This window comes from Rhinopithecus bieti, unplaced genomic scaffold (genome assembly GCF_001698545.2).
Source record: "Rhinopithecus bieti isolate Rb0 unplaced genomic scaffold, ASM169854v2 scaffold_7684, whole genome shotgun sequence".
NCBI lineage: Eukaryota > Metazoa > Chordata > Mammalia > Primates > Cercopithecidae > Rhinopithecus > Rhinopithecus bieti.
In genome coordinates, this window is record NW_016806071.1 from 3,858,594 (window position 1) to 3,880,018 (window position 21,425).

At 39.9% G+C, this 21,425-nt stretch overlaps 1 protein-coding gene across 1 annotated transcript in view; it reads right to left on the minus strand.

Moving 5' to 3' along the window:
- ZFYVE9 (zinc finger FYVE-type containing 9) overlaps positions 1-21,425 on the minus strand; it is a 203,943-nt gene that overhangs the window by 50,235 nt on the left and 132,283 nt on the right. The window contains exons 9-11 of the mRNA XM_017874503.1: positions 19,973-20,128; positions 7,624-7,848; positions 5,343-5,425 (exon numbers count right to left, since the gene is read on the minus strand). Of these exons, the coding sequence (XP_017729992.1) occupies positions 5,343-5,425; positions 7,624-7,848; positions 19,973-20,128 (464 nt within the window). The remainder of the gene's footprint in view (positions 1-5,342; positions 5,426-7,623; positions 7,849-19,972; positions 20,129-21,425) is intronic.

The following is a 21,425-nucleotide window of genomic DNA, read 5'->3' on the forward strand; positions in this document are numbered from 1 at the left end:
CAATACTTTGGGAGGCTGAGGTAGAAGGATGGCTTGAGCCCAGGAGTTGGAGACCAGCCTGGGAAACATAGTGAGACCCTGTCTGTATAAAAAATAAACAAAATTAGCTGGGCATAGTGGCATGCACCTGTAGTCCCAGCAACTTGGTAGGCCAAAGGTTGGGGGGATCACTTGAGCCCTGCACGTCAAGGGTGCAGTGAGCCATGATTGTGCCACTGCACTCCAGCCTGGGCAACAGAGTGAGACCCTATTTCCAAAAAAAGAAAGAAAAAGAAAAACAACAGCAAGAAAAGAAAAAATTGTTATGGAGAAAGGAACAAAGATGAGAGGGAAAACAATGCAAACCAGAAGACAGTGGAGCAACATCTTAAAAATACTCAAAGAAGAAAAATCAGGCTGAGCGCGGTGGCTCACATCTGTAATCCCAGCACTTTGGTAGGCCAAGGCAGGAGGATCCCTTGAGGTCAGGAGTTCAAGACCAGCCTGGGAAACATAGTGAAATGCTGTCTCTACTGAAAATACAAACATTAGCTGGGCATGGTGGTGCATGCCTGTAATCCCAGCTACTTGGGAGGCTGATGTGGGAGCATTGCTTGAGCCCGGGAGGTGGAAGTTGCAGTGAGCCAAGATTGTGCCACTGCACTACAACCTGGGTACAAGAGTGAGACTCTGTCTCAAAAAAAAAAAAACCAAAAAACAAAAACCAAAACTCAACCTAGACGTCTCCATCTACCAAAAGTATCTTCCAAATATGAAGATCAACTAAAGATGCTGTTAGAAATACAAAGGTTAAAATAATTCATCAGCAGCAAACCTACACTGTAAGAAATATTATAGGCAATCATTTTGGCAGAAGGAAAATGATACCAGATGAAAATACAGAGTTATACAAAGGAACGAAAAACACTGAAATGACAACTAGATGGGTAAATCTACAAGATTTTTTTCTTTTTTTGAAACAGAGTCTCACTCTGTTGCCCAGGCTGAAGTGCAGTAGCATGATCTTGGCTCACTGCAACCTCTGCCTCCTGGGTTCAAGTGATTCTCCTGTCCCAGCCTCCTGAGTAGCTGGCATTACAGGCACGTGCCACCACGCCCGGCTAATTTTTATATTTTTAGTAGAGACGGGGTTTCACCATATCAGCCAGGCTGGTCTTGAACTCCTGACCTCGTGATCCGCCTGCCTCGGCCTCCCAAAGTGCTGGGATTATAGGCATGAGCCACTGCGCCCAGCCAAGATTTTTTTTTTCTTATTATTCTCTCTAAAAGACAGTGACATCAGCAAGAGGGTTGACTGGAGTTGCCTAGCTCTTGCTCCCCTCTACTCAACAAAAGGGACCAAAACAACTAATAAACAAACTATATTTCAACTGGAGTGGCTGTGGAAGTATGCTGGAGGCACTAGGAGGAGTGCTGAAATTCCTGTGGAACACCAGATGCCCGGGATAGCACCACAGAAACGGGAGCAAAGCCTTCTGCCTCTGCCACACTGCCTCCCTGCAAGGAGTGGCCTGGAGTCAGGAAGGACCACTTCTAATGGGGAAAGGGTAAGCTGGGGAGCCATGGTCCCCATGACCATTGCAGCCGCCTGCATTCCTTGCTACAAGAGAGTCCCGCAGTCCTCACAAACTCTGAATCCAGTTTGTAGCTGCCTGCAGTTCACCGGACTATACTGCTCCAGAGTTGGAGCCCATGTCATACACCTCCCAACCCCCATTCCCAGTCATAGCATGGTGCCATTTTGAAACTGGACCCTCTGCTAGAATTCATCCTGCCTGGGGGCCAATTGCCACTGCATCTCTCCATCTCTGAAGCCCCACTGTCACTCCATCACACATACATGTAGCTGTATCACCACCTCAGCTGCTGAGATCCTAGGCCCAACAGAATGAAGGAGCCCTGGCACTGAACTCACATGGCACCTCCCTGCCCCAGGGAACAGGCAGACCTGTACAGTGGAGAAACCAACACACAGCTGGCTGGCCTGCTGTGCCCAGCTGGACAAGCAGCCTAGCATAATAAAGGCCATATGTGACAAACCCACAACTAACATCATACTGAATGGGAACAGTGGAAATCTTTTCCTCAAAGATCAAGAACAAGATACAGATGCCCATTTTAATCACTTCTATTCAACATAGTCCTAGACAGAGCAATTAGGCAAGAGAAAGAAATAAAAGGCATCCAAATTGGAAAGGAGACAGTCAAATTGTGCTTGTTTGCAAATGATATGACCTTATACATAGAAAACCCTCAAGATGCCACCAAAAACCTGTTAGAGCTAATAAACAAATTCAGTAAAGTTGTAGGATACAAAATCAACACGTAAAATTAGTAGTGTTTCTATATGCTAATAAAAAACAAAGAAAACAATTCCATTTACAGTAGCTATAAAAAAAATAAGATACCTAGGAACACAGTTAAGAGGTAAAGATCTTTACAAGGAAACCTATAAAACACTAACAAAGGAAACTGAAGAGAATACAACTAAATGGAAAGAGATTTCATGTTCATGGACTGGAAGAATTAATACTGTGAAAATGGCCATACTACCCAAAGCAATCTACAGATTTAATGCAATCTCTATCAAAATGCCAATGACATTCTTCACAGAAACAGGAAAAAAAACCTTAAAATTCTTATAAAACCACAAAAGGCCTCAAATGGCCAAAGCAGTCCTGAGCAAAAAGAACAAAGCTAGAGATATCACACTACCTGACCAAATACACTACAAAACTATAGTAACCAAAACAGCATAGTAGTGGCCAAAACAAATACATACACCAACTGTACAGAATAGAAGGCCCATAAATGAATTTGCACACCTACAGCCAATTGATTTTCGACAAAGGTGCCAAGAACACACACTGCAGAAAGGACTCTCTTCAATAAATAGTACTTGGAAAAGTGGATATATCCACATGCAGAAGAATGAAACTAGATCCCCTCCTCTCCCCATATATAAAAATCAACTAAAAATGGATTAAAGTCTTAAATATAAAACCCAAAACTATGAAACAATTAGAAGAAAACAGGGCAAATGCTTCACAATATTGGGCTAGGCAAGGAATTTTTAGATAAGATCCCAAAAGCACAGGCAATAAAAGCAAAAATAAACAAATGGAATTACATCAAACTAAAAAGATTTTGCATAGAAAAGGAAACTATTAACAGAGTGAATACACACCCTACAGAAATGGGAGAAAATATCTGCAAACCATACATCTGAAAAGGAGTTAATATTCAGAATATATAACAAACTTAACAGCAAAAAGACAACCCAATTAAAAGATAGGCAAAAGGCACTTCGGGAGGCTGAGGTGGGTGGATCACTCGAGGCCATGAGTTTGAGACCAGCCTGGCCAACATGCGTCTCTACTAAAAATACAAAAATTAGCTGTGCATGGTGTTTCGTGCCTGTAATTCCAGCTACTGGGGAGGCTGAGGCACAAGAATTGCTTGAAGCCAGGAGGTGGAGGTTGCAGTGAGCCGAGACTGTGCCACTGCACTCCAGCCTAGGCGACAGTGCGAGATTCCATCCCCCACCGCCAAAAAAAAAAAAAAAAAAAAAAAAAAAAAATTTAAAAGATAACTGGAACTATAGCTTTTAAGCATGACAGATGAGGAAATCACCAAACCTACTCCTCAAAAGCAACCAAAAGCTGTATAAGTGGTTTAAAAGAACCATTTCAGTGCTCTGGAATTCGATCAAAGGCATACAACATTAAGAAGCATTTTGGCTGGGCATGGTGGCTCATGCCTGTAATCCCAGCACTTTGGGAGGTTGAGGTGGGCAGATCACCTGAGGTCAGGAGTTTGAGACCAGCCTGGCCAACATGGTAAAACCCCATCTCTATGAAAAAATACAAAAAATTAGCCGGCGTGGTGGCAGGCACCTGTAATCCCAGTTGCTCTGAGGGCTGAGGCAGGAGAATCTCTTGAACCTGGGAGGTGGAGGTTGCAGTGAGCCAAGATTGTGCCACTGCACTCCAACCTGTACAACAGAGAGACTTTGTCTCAAAAAAAAAAAAAAAAAGTGTTTTTTTCATGAAAACTACTGAACTCTGAATTGAGTCTGTGACCTTCTTGCCTGGGGCTGCCCCCTAGCCCCATTAGGTAGTTAGGTAGTTCAACTAGGGCAAGGTAGTTTGCAAAAACCATGAGCTTTGCAGCCAGGAGCAGTGGCTCACGCCTGTAATACCAGCACTTTGGGAGGCTGAGGCGGGTGAATCACTGAGGCCAGGAGTTTGAGATCATTCTGGCCAACATGGCAAAATGCTCTCTCTATAAAAAATACAAAAATTTGCTAGGTGTGGTAGTGTGCTCCCATAGTCCCAGCTACTCGGGAGGCTGAGGCATGAGAATTGCTGGGAGGTGGAGGTTGCGATGAGCTGAGATCACGCCACTGCATTCCAACTTGGGCGACAGAGTGAGACTCTGTGTCAAATAAAACAAAACAAAACAAACAAAAAAATGAGCTTTGCTACTTGAAGGAGTTTACTTGCTATGGAACATTGTCAAAGTGGTAATCTCAGTGGTTACTAAAAAGGGAGGCCCAGTAGATTGATTAGCTTGAGTGCACTAAACCTGTTTGGGGTAAGTTCTGGGAGATGTGACAACCATAGGCAGCTTCATAAACTGTTTATTTAATATCCAGATATCCGGGATTGATCCTAGTCTGTGCATATATGCAGTGGAGAACTTAGTGGACTCAAGCCAACCAATGTGCTTGGCCAACAGAGTCAGAACCTGTGCATATGTGTAGGAGACACGAGACAGCCCAGAAGAAAGGAAAACAATGAAGTTTAAATTCCAGTCCATATTCAGATCCATCAGCAGAGAGCAGTAGTAGCCTTACTGGCTTGGGGTATCTGGGTACAATCTCTGACCAATCTCTGCTTGGATAATAACCTATATAGACACAAGAGAAACTCATAGAATGCCAGTCTTAAAATAAAAATAAGACAGAATGCTAGGTGTTTTATTTATATATTACTTCTAGTCCTCACAATAATTCTGCAAGGTTAGACAGTAAGTGTATAATCAGGCACTGGAATTCTGTACCATTTCACTTCATGTTTGCAAAAGAGTATATATATGTGTGTGTGTGTATATATATGTATATATTTTTATATATGTATATACGTATATATGTATATATGTATATGTGTGTGTGTATATATATATGTGTGTATATATATACACTGTTCTTTATCTTCAGCATAAATCTTTACCTGCCTGAAGCAGCTTGGGCACAGCTACCAAGAAAATAATAAACTTGCTTTCTTCTTTCTCCCATATAAACTCCAGTAAGGACAAAGGAAAAACAATTCCCGACTTACTGCAAGAAGATTCATGATGGTATGCCCCGTCTCTCCAAACAATGGCTTCCGAAATCTGACACTGAATAGTGGGCATGGATAAACTATGGAAATGAGAAACGATCAAACTTAAGTTTGGCAACATAAAACTTTGGTAAAAGAGATTTCATGACTAATACAATTTTCAAAATATAATTGTAATGGCTCATTAGAACATATCAAATTTTGGGCTCAAAAACTACTTGGCATGGTAGCAGACAAATCCTAAGCCATATTAAGTCTTCTGATAACCAGAATAAGCCTTTTGACGTAAATATTTCAAAAATGGCACACAATAGCCAGGCATAGTGGCTCATGCTTGTAATCCCAACACTTTGGGAGGCTGAGGCAGAAGGATCACCTGAGCCTAGGAGTTTGAGACTAGCCTGTGCAACCTAGGGAGACCCTGTCTCTACAAAAAACAAACAAAAAATTTAGCTGGGTGTGGTAGCATGCACCTGCAGTCCCACCTACTTGGGAGGCTGAGAGGTAGAAGGATGGCTTGAGCCCAGGAGGTCGAGCCTACAGTGAGCCATGACTGTGCCACAGCACTCCAGCCTTGGTGACAGAATGAGACCCTGTCTCCCCCCACAAGGTTAGGGAGCAATCTTCTTCAAACTGAATTGATACAATCCAGGAAAAAAATATCTCCTGATTCCTCTGTGCTCAGTAAGTTTAAGAGTTCACTTTTTTTTTTCCCAACACATTTAAGAGTTCACTCTTTTTTTTTTTTTTTTTCTTTTTTTGAGACAGAGTCTCACTCTGTCGTCTAGGCTGGAGGGCTGGAGTGCAGTGGCATGATCTCCTGCCGTAAGAGGGTTCAAGCGATTCTCCTGCCTTGGCCTCCCCAGTAGCTGGAATTACAGGCATGTGCCACCAGGCCCAGCTAATTTTTTTTGTATTTTCAGTAGAGATGGTATTCACCATGTTGGCCAGGCTGGTCTCAAACTCTTGACCTCAAATGATCTGCCCGCCTCAGCTGCCTCTCAAAAGTGCTGGAATTAGAGGCATGAGCCACTGCACTCAGCCAAGAGTTCATTCTTCTATACTCCTAACCAGGATCCTCCTTAGGAGAGGCAAATCACAGGCTGGCTCATCTCTTGAACTTTATGGTTTGAAACATCTGTATAAAACAGGAAGATACATATGTTGTTCTTCTGCACACAATCTTTCCCTTTCCCTGATTCATTTAGCTGATTCATATACAGCCTTCAGAGTTCATCCAGAGGCACTCTGGTTCAAGAAAACTGAAGGTCCAACTACTCCTTCATTCCTGGTCAAGTTAGAGCCCGTCTTGGAGCTCCCAATGAACTTAACTTTGAGCACAGGTTTTAACACAATATACTGCTATAATCATGATTTCTGTATGTATTCCTTATAAAAGTTCCCAAGAGCATATAATCACGTCTTAGCTATTTCAGAATTCCCAGGATTCAGGATATATGGGAGGCCTTTATTAAATTCTTACTGAATTAATAAATAATTGGTGAAAGAATGAAATTGACTTGCTGAGAACACAGTTTTATGGTTTATAAAATAATGTTTCATTTATTCTCTCATTGGATCCTATTAACAATCCAATATAAAATAAAAAGCAACCATTATTATTTCCAGTTTACAAAAGAAACACAATCAGAGAACTTGAGTGACCTGCCCAAAGTTACGGAGCTTATAAGAGGCAGAGTTGAGAATCTTACTCAAGTGGTCTGATTCCTAGCACGGGGCACTTTTAATTAGATGGAACTATAAAATTTAAAATCAAGCTTGCATTTAACCATTAATGTCTTTTTAAAAATCACATCTTAGTTGCATTGCTAAAGCCATGGGCAAGGAAGCTCTTCTTCTGTAGCATATTCCTTACCAACGGAGAGTGGTTTTCATTTCACTAGCTTCCAGTATGTTAAGTAAAATATAATTGATCATAACTGTTTTCCAACCAAGTGACAAAGAATATGCTCATCATATACAGATACTACAAAAAATAAAGTTCAAATTCATTTTTCTAAAGATGATCATGTTTTTTATCAATGAACTATAAAAGCAGTAAGTTTACAAGGTATACATAATCAACTTCCTCATTCGTTATTTTCAGTGCTTCCCATTACGCCCAATATGCGCAGACACTGGCCAAATTTAGTTTAGCTATTTCAAAATACTATTTCTGCTGAATTATATCACCAAACAGAGGGCTCTGAATATTTCAGGCATTATTTAGTCATCATGCCTTGGTCATGTGGCTTTGAAAATGTGTTTTATTACTTACGTCGATATTCAGCTCCAAGTCTCAACATCAGACGGATAGGAAATACTTTAGCCCAAGGAGTTTCCCATTTCTGGATAAGAATCCCAAACAAGTAAGGTGGGGTTGGGAGTACTAGGTCTTGCAGTGACTGGTAGGTAGATGTCACATATAAGAATCCACCATGTTCTTTACTGCCAAGGAAACTTTGACTGAAGAAGGAATGTCCCAAGTTGCTCACCACATTCCCTAAAAACAAAAAAGTTCGTTACTTTGTATCAATAAATTAATCATATTTTCTTTTCTTTTTTTTTTTTTTTTTTGGAGATGGAGTCTGGCTGTCGTCCAGGCAGGAATGCAGTGGCACAATCTTGGCTCACTGCAAGCTCCGCCTCCTGGGTTTACCCCATTCTCCTGCCTCAGTCTCCCGAGTAGCTGGGACTACAGGCGCCCGCCACCATGCCCGGCTAATTTTTTTGTATTTTTAGCAGAGACAGGGTTTCATTGTGTTAGCCAGGATGGTCTCGATCTCCTGACCTCGTGATCCACCCGGCTCAGCCTCCCAAAGTGCTGGGATTACAGGCATGAGCCACCGTGCGCGGCCAATTAATCATGTTTTTAATACACATTATTATGCAACACTGGGCTGGATGGACACTACCAAACAGTAATTCCCAATCTTTCACTATGAAAAACTTACATTTAAAAGCTGATTTTAAATACATGGCATTTATTAAATGAAAATTTGGTTTCCAATTTTATCAGGGCTTCTAAAGAGCATAAACTAAGTTACATTATCACACTGTTGAAGTTTGTCTAGATAAAAGCCAAAAATATTGATGCCTTCCTTGGTTAAATTGTATAGCTTTACTGTATGAATTGCTTTAGAGGTCTCAAGAATATCGCCTCAAAGGTCATAAAGAAATATTCAAGGCCAGGAGCGGTGGCTCACACCTGTAATCCCAGCACTTTGGGAGGCTGAGGAGGGTGGATCACGAGGTCAGGGTTCCAGACCAGCCTGACCAACATGGTAAAACCCCGTCTCTACTAAAAATACAAAAATTAATCGGGTGTGGTGATGTGCACCTGTAATCCCAGCTACTCAGGAGGCTGAGGCAGGAGAATCGCTTGAACCTGGGAGGTAGAGGTTGCAGTGAGCCAAGATTGTGCCACTGCACTCCAGCCTAAGCAATAGAGTGAGACTCTGTCTCAAAAAAGAAAAAGAAAAGAAATGTTCAGATTAGGAAGCTGCTGTCACCAAGCTTATAATTTCACTGGGTGAAGAAAGTCAACTCATGAACATAATGAATTATGGTAATAAGTACAGTTATAAGACATTAAGGGAAGATGAGGATTTATGAAGATGGTACCACAGACAAGTTTGTTTTGTTTGTTTGTTTGTTTTTAGATGGGGTCTTCCTCTGTCACCCAGGCTGGAGTGCAGTGGTGTGATCTTGGCTCAATGCAGCATCTGCCTCCCAGGTTCAAGCAGTCCTCTCACCTGAGCTTCCTGAATAGCTACGGTTACAAACATGCACCACCATGCTCAGCTAATTTTTTTCGTATTTTTAGTAGAAACAGGGTTTCACCATGTTGGCCAGGCTGGTCTCAAATTCCTGACTTCAAATGATCTATCCACCTTGGCCTCCCAAAGTGCTGGGACTACAGGAGTGAGCTACTGTGCCTGGACAGGATTTATTGTTTATAATTTTTTGAGAGAAATATGAAACATAGCTCTGTAATTTAGGGCTTATTTAAATTCACATTAAGTAGGTTTCTCTCTTTTTTTTTTTCTGGAGAGAGAGTCTTGCTCTGTCACCTACTCTGGAGTACAGTGGTGCAATCTCAGCTCACTGCAACCTCTGCTTCCCGGGTTCAAACAATTCTCCTGCCTCAGCCTCCCGAGTAGCTGGGACTATAGGCACACACCACCACGCCCAGCTGATTTTTGTATTTTTAGTAGAGATGGGGTTTCACCATATTGGCCAGGCTGGTCTCAAACTCCTGACCTCAAGTGATCCACCCGCCTTGGCCTCCCAACATGTTGGGATTACAGGTGTGAGCCACCGTGACTGGCCAAGCCATTTTATAATTCAAAATACTTTTGTGAATGAAACAGTAACAAACATAACCCTTCATTAAGGAGACATTTTCCTCAGTTTAGAACTGCAAAAGGACTTCCTGACAAGAGCTGCTCAATGATGGAACAACAAATGTGTTCACTTGCCACGTATGAGCTTCCTTTGATACCTTTGAAAGCAATAACAACAAATGAAGCAATCTCCATCAGAGAAATTAATGCTTACTTTTCTTGAAAACGAGAGTTCATTCTTATAATGGTTATGGGTCTTTGCATCCTTGATTTTAGCAGATAGGTATCCTGACAGTAGGAACCACAAGTGAAGGGAATACCTCCCCATTAAACTCAGAGAAGCTTTGTGGTTGAAAGTCATGTTCACCTAAACATTATCATCTATATTTTACATTTAAGGTAGTACATTCAGGAATTTAGGGGTAGTACCCTTGCTCCAGGATTACCCAGGTCTGGCTGCACAATTAAGCTGCTGGGCCAGATCTATAAAAACAAAAGAATTGTCACATCAATGTAGCAGTACGGCATTTTGAAAAATAAATTGCAGATTTTGGAGTCCCAGAGATACGGGTTTGAATGCTAGTTTGATTATTCACTATTGTGGGATTTGGGGTAAGTTACTTCTCTGAGCCTCAATGTCCATGTAAAATGGAAGGAGAAACTAAATTAAATTCCAGATGTGTTATAAAGAATAAATGAAAGGAAATCTATAAAATGACTAACAGGACCAGCAACACTGTATTCTCAAAAAATCGTAACTATTATTATTCTAATGTAAATATACATATATTGATCAGCCAAATATATGATTTTTGGGGGGACTTTCAATGATTTTAGAGTGAGATTTAGATAACTTTAAATTTTTTCTGGCAACCATTGCAGAATCAAGGATACAGTGTCAGGAACTTTAGGGGGATCAGATCCCCAAATTCACCATTGCCTCTTTACTACTCCTCTTGATTCTGGAATTCTAGGATACAATGTAAGAGATACTTCATACAAAATTCAACAGATAATTTGTCAAAGAGAAAAAATTTTTTTTTCATCTCTTTATCTAGCTTTGGTGAATAAGGAGGAGAATAGGGAATTAAAGAAAGAGATGCTTTCCCTCCACAATGTAAGGTGCATGACAGCATTCCTCTAATTCTATCAATGGCATGCTATGGTTTGAATATATCCCTGAAAAAGTATGTGTTGGAAACTTGGTGCTAGGAGGTAAAGCCTCATGAGAGGTGACTGGATTCATGCTGTTATCCTGGGAGTGGGTTTGTTATGAAAGGACAAGTTCGGCCTCCCTTGTGCACATGCCCTCAGGCACATGCACATTCTTTCTCTCTCTTCACCACCCCATTTGCCCTTCTGCCATGGGATGATGCAGCAAAAAGGTCCTCACCAGATGCCTACCCCTCAACCTTGGACTTTGCAGCCATGAGAACTATAGGAAATACATTTCTGTTCATTATATATTATCCAGTCTGTGGTATTCCATTATAGCAGCAAAAATAGACTGAGACACGGTGTAATGTTTATATTTCACAAGGATTGTCCTAGCTTAGAGGTGAAAAATATGTTGGCTTAGTACGCAAGGCACTCACTCATTATTCCTTTGCGATTTCCCTATTAGAGCCTAGAATCTATTAGCAGTCATTTTCCACAGATATTGATTTTCTTTCTGCCTCTTCCATTTAACACTCTCTTCATCCTAATCACAGATTCTTCACGAAGTCCCCTCTCATTATAAAATATATCTTTTATCTTTTAAATATTTATTACTTTAAAAAAATGTAGATTACCAATAATGACTGATTTAGACTGTCATATACTATCTCATCTACAAACAAGTAACACTGCACAGGTGTAGATATTGGCAAAAATAAAACAGTGGGTATAAGAATTTGACAAAGAAAGGAAGGCTTTCATCTGAAGACCTAATCTGAGGCTCTTGAACGCATAAAGTCTGTTATGTACTAATTTATATAGGTACTTCTCGATGACTGCATTCAATGCCATGAATCCACAGAACTAATTTTATATATACCCCAAGACTAGTGAAGAACCCATATAACTAAAATGACACAAAATCTTGCTTCTGAGTTTAAATGACCTGGCAAAGATGTTAAATGCTTTATTATCAATGGTTTATAAAGTAATTTTACATAACATTAATGAGATAATCATCAGATCAGTGCTAGCAGGTAAGCAGAACAGTACCATTTCCCTGAAATTTGGGGTTTTATTTGACAAATGAAGAAACTGAAGCTTAGAGGTAGAGGTGAAGTGACTCTGAAAAGACATGAGGTAAATAAGTGGCAAAGTAAAACCTAGAAAGCAGATCTTTCAATCTCCTAGTCTCTGTATATCACACAGTCTTTCAAAAAATATACAGATACAGTAATTTACAATTTTCCATCTTTAATTTGGAATTTAAACTATTTTTCAAATCCTTACCAGTAGCCAGCCATCTTTAAATTCAATTCAAATATAACTTAAATATCTATGTGACAACAGCTTCCTTTTGTTTCAAAGCATATTAATCCTCACATCAACTCAAATGGAACCATTTCCAAGCAAATGGCTCATTCATTTCAATAAATACTAATATTTCTTTCTTTTTTTTTTTTTGAGACAGAGTCTCGCTCTCTCACCCAGGCTGGAGTGCAGGGGCATGATCCCAGCTCACTGAAACCTCCACCTCCCAGGTTCAAGTGATTCTCCTGCATGAGCTTCCCAAGTAGCTGGGACTACAGGTGTGCACCAACACTCCTGGCTAATTTTTGTATTTTTAGCAGAGACAGGGTTTAGCCACTGTTGGCCAGGCTGGTCTCGAACTCATGACCTCAAGTGATCTGCCTCCCTCGGCTTCCCAAAGTGTTGGGATTACAGGCGTGAGCTACCGCGCCCAGCCAATAAACACTAATATTTCTAAGTGCTAATATGACTAAAACTCAAGCCATCAAAAGAATTTAGAAAGTTTCTTAAAGTTCTTTGTAATGCAATAAACTGAAGTTATGCATGACTACTTCATAAAAGGTCGTGTCCTCAGTTTAGTGTATCTGTGAGATTGATCATGAAAGCTCAAGAGGAGTCAGGTCAGGTGGCTCATGCCTGTAATCACAGCCCCTTGGGAGGTTGAGAAGGAAGGATCACTTGGGCCCAAGGAGATCAAGGCTGCAGTGAGTATGCTATGATGGCACCACTGCTACCCAGCCTAGGTGACAGAGCAAGGCCCTATCTCTTAAAAAAACCACTCAAGAGACACTATAGTACTTCTTATGGTTCGAAACATGAGATTTACAGACTACATAAGTGAGTTTAAACCTGGGTTCAGCCACTTACCACCTAACTGTGTGATCTTAAGTTACTTAGGCCTTCGGTGTCTTTCATTTTCCTCATGTGTAAATAGAAACAGTGACAGTATGAATCTGAGTTGCACTTAAGAAGAAATAAAATAGTGTACATAAGGCAATGAATACACTGCTTAGCGTATATTAAGTGCTCAAAAATGTTAGGTATTTGTCTTAAATCACCTCTTCATAAATAGTTCCATGTAACTTTCTCATCAGTTGAAAAATTACTTTGCAAAGAGGCCAGGTGCGGTGGCTCATGCCTGTAATCCCAGCACTTTGGGAGGCTGAGAAGGGTGGATCACGAGGTCAGAAGATCAAGACCGTCCTGGCTAACACAGTGAAACCCCATCTCTACTAAAAAAAAATACAAAAAATTAGCCAGGCATGGTGGCGAGCACCTGTAGTCCCAGCTACTCAGGAGGCTGAGGCAGGAGAATGGTGTGAACCCGGGAGGCAGAGCTTGCAGTGAGTAGAGATTATGCCACTGTACTCCAGCCTGGGCAACAGAGCGAGACTCCGTCTCAAAAAAATAATAATAGTAATTACTTTGCAAAGCTACAATACCATAATTCTAATAAATTTAATTTACCAAAAGGTTCAGAATTTGAAAATGAAATAAAACATGAACCATGACATGATGTTATTATTATTATTTTTTTAAAGATAGGGTCTCACCGTGTCACTCAAGCTGTAATGCAGTGGTGCAATCATAGCTCACTACAGCTTCAAATTCCTGGGCTCAAGGACTCCTCCCACCTCAGCCTCCCAAGTAGCTAGGATTACAGGGATATGCCATCAGGCCTAGTTAATTTTTTTTTTTTTGGTAGAAATAGGGTCTCATTATGTTGACCAGGTTAGTCTCAATGTCCTGGCCTCAAGCAATCCTCCTGCCTCAGTTTCCCAAAGAGAGAGCAAAAGGGGAACGAACCCCCTCCTTTTATAACAGCACTAATCCCGTCCATGAGGGTAAAGCCTTCATGGTCTAATCACCTCTTAAAGGTCCCACCTCCTAATATTGTTACAATGGCAATTAAAGTTCAACATGAGTTTTAGAGTGGACAAACACTGAAACCATAACAATACCAAATACTTTCTTAACAATAAAAGATTAGACTGGACACGGTGGCTCACACCTGTAATCCCAACATTTTGGAGGGCCCAGGCAGGTGGATCACCTGAGGTTTGGGAGTTCAAGACCAGCTTGGCTAACATGGTGAAACCTTGTCTCTACTAAAAACACAAAAATTAGCCAAGTGTGGTGGCATGCGACTGTAGTTCCAGCTACTTGGGAGCTACTTGTGAGGCTGAGGCAGGAGAATCACCTGAACCCGGGAGGCAGAGGTTGCAGGGTGCCAAGATGGCAACACTGCACTCCAGCCTGGGCGACAGAGCGAGACTCTGCCTCAAAATTAATTAATTAATTAATTAATTAAATTAAAAACAAAAGATTAAGGGAGTTCAGAAGAGATTACTTCTGTCTAGGAGGACCATCAAGAAAGAATTCATGGAGAAAGTGGTCTTTAAGATTTAGGACAACTGACAGGATTGAGACAGTTGGGGTGTTGGGAAATAGCATGGTTGGGAGTAGCATAATCATGGGTAATGAAATGGATAATCATCAGAATATACATAAAATGAACCAAGAAATGTTTCGTTTGGCCACAATGGAAGTATGGAGAGATGACTAGCAGGAAATGAGACTAAAAATTTAGGAACAGATCATGCAGAATACTGAATGTTGGAGTGCAGTTAATTCTAAAGGCAATACAAAGCCAAAGAAGCTTTTGAGTAAGAGAGGGAAACAACCAGAGATTAACTCCAGAAATAACAATCTGGTAGATACGAGTCCAACTTCATTCAAGTCTATATTCTGAATAGATGGTTTGCAAAAAACAGGAACAAAATATGGAGGAATGAATGGGAGACAGGGAGAAACAATACACAGTCTAGAACCTCCGATGGCACTGTCATAACCAGAAGGCATTCTGAAACTCTCAGAACATAATTTCTCACAAATTATAATGTTTCTCTTCACTGCAGAATGCAAAAACTGTGCATGACAAAAAAGTGTGTGTGTATATACAGGTGAAACATAGATACACACACATAGATAGATATATAATACACATATGGTTATTAAATACCTGTAGTTTAGATTTTAAAATTCACAGGAAATTATTAAAAAGTTCATCTAATAGCTCCTAAGGCTTTTCTGTGATTTAGGGCAGAAAAACCCTAAGCTAGTGATACAATATTCAAGGTTTCACACTCAGGAGAAATTCAAGATACAATTTGTCAATTTCACTCAATGTACTACACAGAAGAGAAAAATAATAAATTGTGGTAATTTTTTTTTTTTTTTTTTGAGACGGAGTTTCACTCTTGTTGCCCAGGCTGGAGTGCAATGGGATGATCTCGGCCCACTGCAACCTCTGCCTCCAGGGTTCAAGCAATTCTCCTGCCTCAGCCTCCCAAGTAGTTGGGATGACAGGCGACCACCACCATGCCCGGCTAATTTTTTGTATTTTTAGTAGAGACAGGGTTTCACCATGTTGGCCAGGCTGGTCTTGAACTCCTGACCTAAGGTGATCCACCTGGCTTGGCCTCCCAAAGTGCTGGGATTACAGGTGTGAGCCACCACGCCTGGTCTGCGATCATTTCAGAACAGTAGCCTCCAACCTTTTTGGCACCAGGGATGGGTTTTATGGAAGACAATTTTTCCACGGACTGTGGAGGAGGGGAGATGGTTTCAAGATGACTCAAGCGCATTAAATTTATTGTGCACCTTATTTCTATTATTATTACATTGTAATCTATAATGAAATAATTATACAACTCACCATAACGTAGAATCAGAGGGATCCCTGAGCTTGTTTTCCTGCAACTAGACTGTCCCATCTGGGGGTGATGGAAGACAGTGACAGATTATCAGGCATTAGATTCTCATAAGGAGCACACAACCTAGATCCCTCACATGTGCAGTTCACAACAGGGTTCGCACTTCTATGAGAATCTAATACCGCTGCTGATCTGGCAGGAGGCAGAGCTCAGGCAGTAACGTGAGTGATGGGGAGAAGCTATAAATACAGATGAAGTTTCACTTGCTTGCCTGCCACTCACCTCTGCTGTGTGGCCTGGTTCCTAACAGGCCACTGACCAATACCAGTCCGTGGCCTGTGGGTTGGGGACCCCTGTTTTAGAATACCCAAAATATATTTTTACTTATTAAAAAATTTATAGTGAAATGTATCAAGCTATTACCCTGATTATCTAAAAACAGGATTCTTAATAAATATGTATAGTATATAGATAATATATCTGTGTTAAGAACTGACATATTATTAATGGATACACAGAGGCAACTGACATAATGTAAAGAATACTGATCTGGGAGCTATAGTCCTAATTCCGCCACCAACTTGGTCTGTGATTTAGGTAAGCCATTCACACTTCTAGGTCTGATTTTCCTTATCTAAAAAATGAAGAGTTTGTATTAAATTATCTAAAATGCTTTCTAGTCTCAATATTGGATGAGCTGTGAAATGATTCCTATTCAAGGAAAAACTCCTTCATCTTATTTATGCTTTTGAAATGTTATTTCCTTACATATACATCTATATATTCACGTCCCTATCCTACATTATAGAAAGTATTTTTAGTTGGCTTAGATGTATTATAGTCTGACCTTGAGACTATCATTAGTATCGTGTAATCAGTTCCAAGTATTTTGTTGTTTCAAAATTTTGCAATTTAATAGTTCAAAACGGACTCAACTGACATATAAGTATCCTTTTTAAAAAATATAACCATTTATGCTAAACATATCTTAATAATTCACGCAATAATTCACATCCTCTCCTTGCCGAGAGAGGATGTCTATCTCCCAGGATTCCATCTACAGATGTAGTCTCTTCACACGGGCCTATCCCATTTACAACCATACTCTCAACTATCCCATAAAAGCTGTATCTCCCAAATCTGTATATCTTAACTCAGACCTATCTTCTGGGATCCATACCCATATATTCATCTGCCATTTTCATGTTTCATCTGATGTCATTATTTCAAATTCAGCACACTGAACAAAGAATTCCCTTTCCTCTGCCAAATCTGTTCTTCTATTCACCATCTTGATGAATAAGACCAACATACACTTAGGTGCTCAAGCGAGGAATCTGAGGCCAACCTTAACTTGCCCCCTCTAACCCCTCATATCCAATTAGTTACCAAATCCTACTGAATTGAAGCACCACATCTTTCATATCTCTCCAATACTCTATTTCCACTGCAATTATTTAATTTAAATCCTGATAATTTCTTTTTTTTTTTTTTTTTTTTGAGACCGAGTCTCACTCTGTCGCCCAGGCTGGAGGGCAGTGGCCAGATCTCAGCTCACTGCAAGCTCCGCCTCCCGGGTTCACGCCATTCTCCTGCTTCAGCCACCCCAGTAGCTGGGACTACAGGCGCCCGCCAGGTCGCCCGGCTAGTTTTTTGTATTTTAGTAGAGACGGGGTTTTGTTAGCCAGGATGATGGTCTTGATCTCTGACCTCGTGATCCGCCCGTCTCGGCCTCCCAAAGTGTGGGCTCCTGATAATTCTTATTTCTTGCTGGTTCCTGAACATCTTTTTAAAAAATAGTTTTACCGAGTATAATTATTATTTAAAGAATAGATTTTAAGTGTAATTTCATGAGTTTGGCAAACGCCATGTAACCTACTATCCTAATCCACGCTATAGAGCTCCATCTCGAAAGTTGTCTGGGACTCTCTGTATTCAGGTTCTAGCACCTGCACTCACTCACTTAGGCAAACACTGACCTAATTTCTTATCACCACAGATTATTCGCCAGTTTCAGAAATCACTAGAATGGAATATCAATATGTTCTTCTTGTGCCTGGCTTTTGCTCGCATGTTGTGAAGTCATTGCATGTTGTCTGTGTACATCAGCGTTAGTTCCAATTTTACTGTGAGCATATTCTAGGTAGTGATTATCATTGCTTATCTGGATAAATTGCTTCTTAACTGCCACAGACTCCAAGACTTTGACATTTTTCACTGCTTCCACTAGTCATCTTTCTAAAATGAAATCTGATTATGTCACTCATCATCTGTAAAATTCTTTCAATGGTTCTTCATTCCCTACAGAATAAAGGATGGCTCCTAATAGCATTCATGAACTGCCATACCCTTGTCTTGAACCCTCTCAAAATCCACCATGAACGTACATTACTTGAGACCTCCAATGCCATTTTCTAGAGTTTTTAACAGTGCAATCATTATCAAGATTGAGGAGAAATGTGAAAGTTCCTGGTTATTCCAGGGACGTAATTCAGGCTCCAGGTTTATGGGGCCTGGAGAACCTTGAGGTGATTTCAGATTTAACCCTCCATTTGGAAACAGCGCGGTAAACACTCAAAGGTACTTTACAGGTATCGTGTGGTCAGTTTCAGTGTATCACCTTGCCCTAGTAATGCTACACTCTAATTATCTGTAGACTAATGAAGAATAACGGCACAATATTTTCGCTAATCTATATCACATTAAAAATACACCTATTATTCTGGCTTCTGTAATTATTTAAGAGCATTTCCATGTTATTACATTCTTTTCATAAATTTGTTTTAATGGCCAAAAGGTTCTCAAAAGATGCTCACATTACTAGTATAACACGTCAACTTTTCCCAAATAACGGGATTTAGGGTTGCTTCTGATTTTTGTTCAATTTAGTAATGCCTGTATAAACACTTCATTCACGAAGTGCATTGTTTATATCTGGTACTATCTTCTGGCACAGAATTCCACAATGAATTTTCCTTAAGAAAGTCTGAAATTTATGGTTTTATTATTTATGTATGAAATATTCTCCCAATAATACGTGAAATAGCTTTAAACCCCGAGTCACTCACACCATCTCCAAGTCTTTTTCGTCAAGATAAATCTATTTATCAAGTACTGATATTATATACTGAATCTGTTACATAAGAGAACAGTTCAATTACCAATCCATTTTTTCCCTCATTCTTGTTAAATCAAAGAGAAGCTGGACCTTGCAGATGTCAATACACAATGTCATATTAATAATTTAATGCCAAAAAATATTGTGCTTCTTTTCTCTCAATCTTAGTTTCTTTTTTTTTTTTTTTTTTAAGGATGGAACGTCTCCTCTGCCCCCGGGCTGGAGTGAGTGGCGTCTCAGTCACTTTCAGCTCACTGCAAGCTTGCCTCCGTTTCGCCATTTCCTGCCTCAGCCTCCGAGTAGCTGGGATACACAGGGCGCCGCCCCACGCCAGCTAGTTTTTTTTTTTTTTGGTATTTTTTCCGTAGGACGGGGTTTCACGTGTTAGCAGGATGAGTCTCCATCTCCTGACCTTGTGATCCACCCGTCTCAGCCTCCCAGTGCTGGGATTACAGGCTTGAGCCACCGCGCCCAGCCTAGTTTCTTTTTATGTTAATATCCTTAGTCTTTCCCAACTTCTAACCTCTATGCCTTTACTTTTAAATTGCTAGTTAATATTTACGATTTATTTTGGAGCCACAAGCCATAAAGTCGTCTATGCTAATTGTTTTTGAAATTTGAATATTCATTAGCATTTACACTATGATTAAATATTGTTAACCAAAGAAACAAGAAGTAAGTTACAAATATGCTTCCTTCTACCAGATACCAATATCCTGACCCCTAGGCCACTAAAAAGAAAATACTCTTACGTTTAGGTCACCAGATTCTCTTACAGCTTTGATTTCAGCCTCTGTAAAATAATAACCACACCAGGTACAATACTAAAATTTATAATTTCCTCAAACCATGGAAAGCTCCAACTTGCCACTAATATCAAAGACCCCTGCCATGCTTATGTCCAAAGTTAAGACTATTATCTTGTATTTGAATTCAAAATTTTTTTGTCATCTACAAAGGGAGCAGACTAAGTCATACCTGCTAGGGCATCCCGATAAAGCTGCACAAAGTGATTAAAGATATCCTTTGGCAAACACTTTTCATCTGGTAAACACTGTAGAAGAATGACTATCTCAGACTGACCCACTGCATGCATTCCCTTGGTTGTGAAACACCAGCACTTCCTGTTCACATCTACAGATGGAATAAAAATATAAAAATAAAGAGATTCCTATCAATCCTTACTCTTAAAAAAAAGTTGCACAGAAATCTATGTTACAATACAGCAAAGATTAAAACAGATCACACTAAGTCTATGTAATTCAACTATGAACTGTCACTGCATTGCGCCAAAAAACTATTGTAGAAAATAAAACATGCCAATGCCTCTGGCTCTTTTCTAAACACTTAGAAAAGATAGAAAAGGAAGTAAAAGAAATAATAATAAAATGCACTTAACACTTTTAACTCCTATTATTAAAAGAAGCAACATTCTATTAATAGTAAAATAAAACCAAACTGTATTGTAAGCCAATACATAGCCAAATGTGATTAAAGAACATAGTCTTCCACCGTTATATTTTTAAAAATCACATCATCAAAGGAAGTAATTACCTATGTAAGGCTAGAAGTAATTACAATAAAAGACAGTAGTATACCTTTGTCTTCAGGTTGTGACCTAAAGAAAATATATTTTTATGTATATTTATTAAATTTAATATATGACCAAAAGATTCGAGCTATTTTAACTATAGTCCTTTCTGGGAAAAAATTCTAGATAATCAGCAACATGACTTCACTTGGCTTCATGCCATAAAAATTAGTGAAAAGGATGGCTTTTCTGAACTACTTAGTTCCACTCCTTCACTTTAAGGCTATACAGAGAGTATGAACAGGAGAAACCATATGTAGTCAAAAACAATGTTTAATCCTTGACACTTTTACTCTTCATACCCCAACACAATGGGATCCCCAAAGGAACTGAAAAAGGATTCACATAAAATTATGAATACCACCCATGTAAATCAAAACAAATGTAAATCAAAAAAAGAAAGACATCTTTATTTCACTTTGGGAATCCTTGTTTTATGTACTTAAATAGGACATTCCTAATAATGGTATATACTTCAAGAATCTAGGTTAGCTAATTTTTTTTTTTTTTTTTTTTTAAATAGGGTTTCACTCTGTTATTCAGGCTGGAGTGCAGTGGTATGATCTCGGCTCACTGCAACCTCTATCTCCTGGGCTCAAGAACTCTTCCCACCTCAGCCTTGTGAGTAGCTGGGACTACAGCAGCATGTTACCATGCCCAATATATATATATATTTTTTTTGTGGGATGAGGTTTCACCATGTTGAGCAGGCTGGTCTCAAACTCCTGGGCTCAAGTGATTCATCTGCCTTGGCCTCCCAAAACACTGGGACTACAGTTGTGCACCATGGTGCCTGGTCTTAGGTTAGCTAATTTCTTTTTTTTTTTTTTTTTTTTTTTT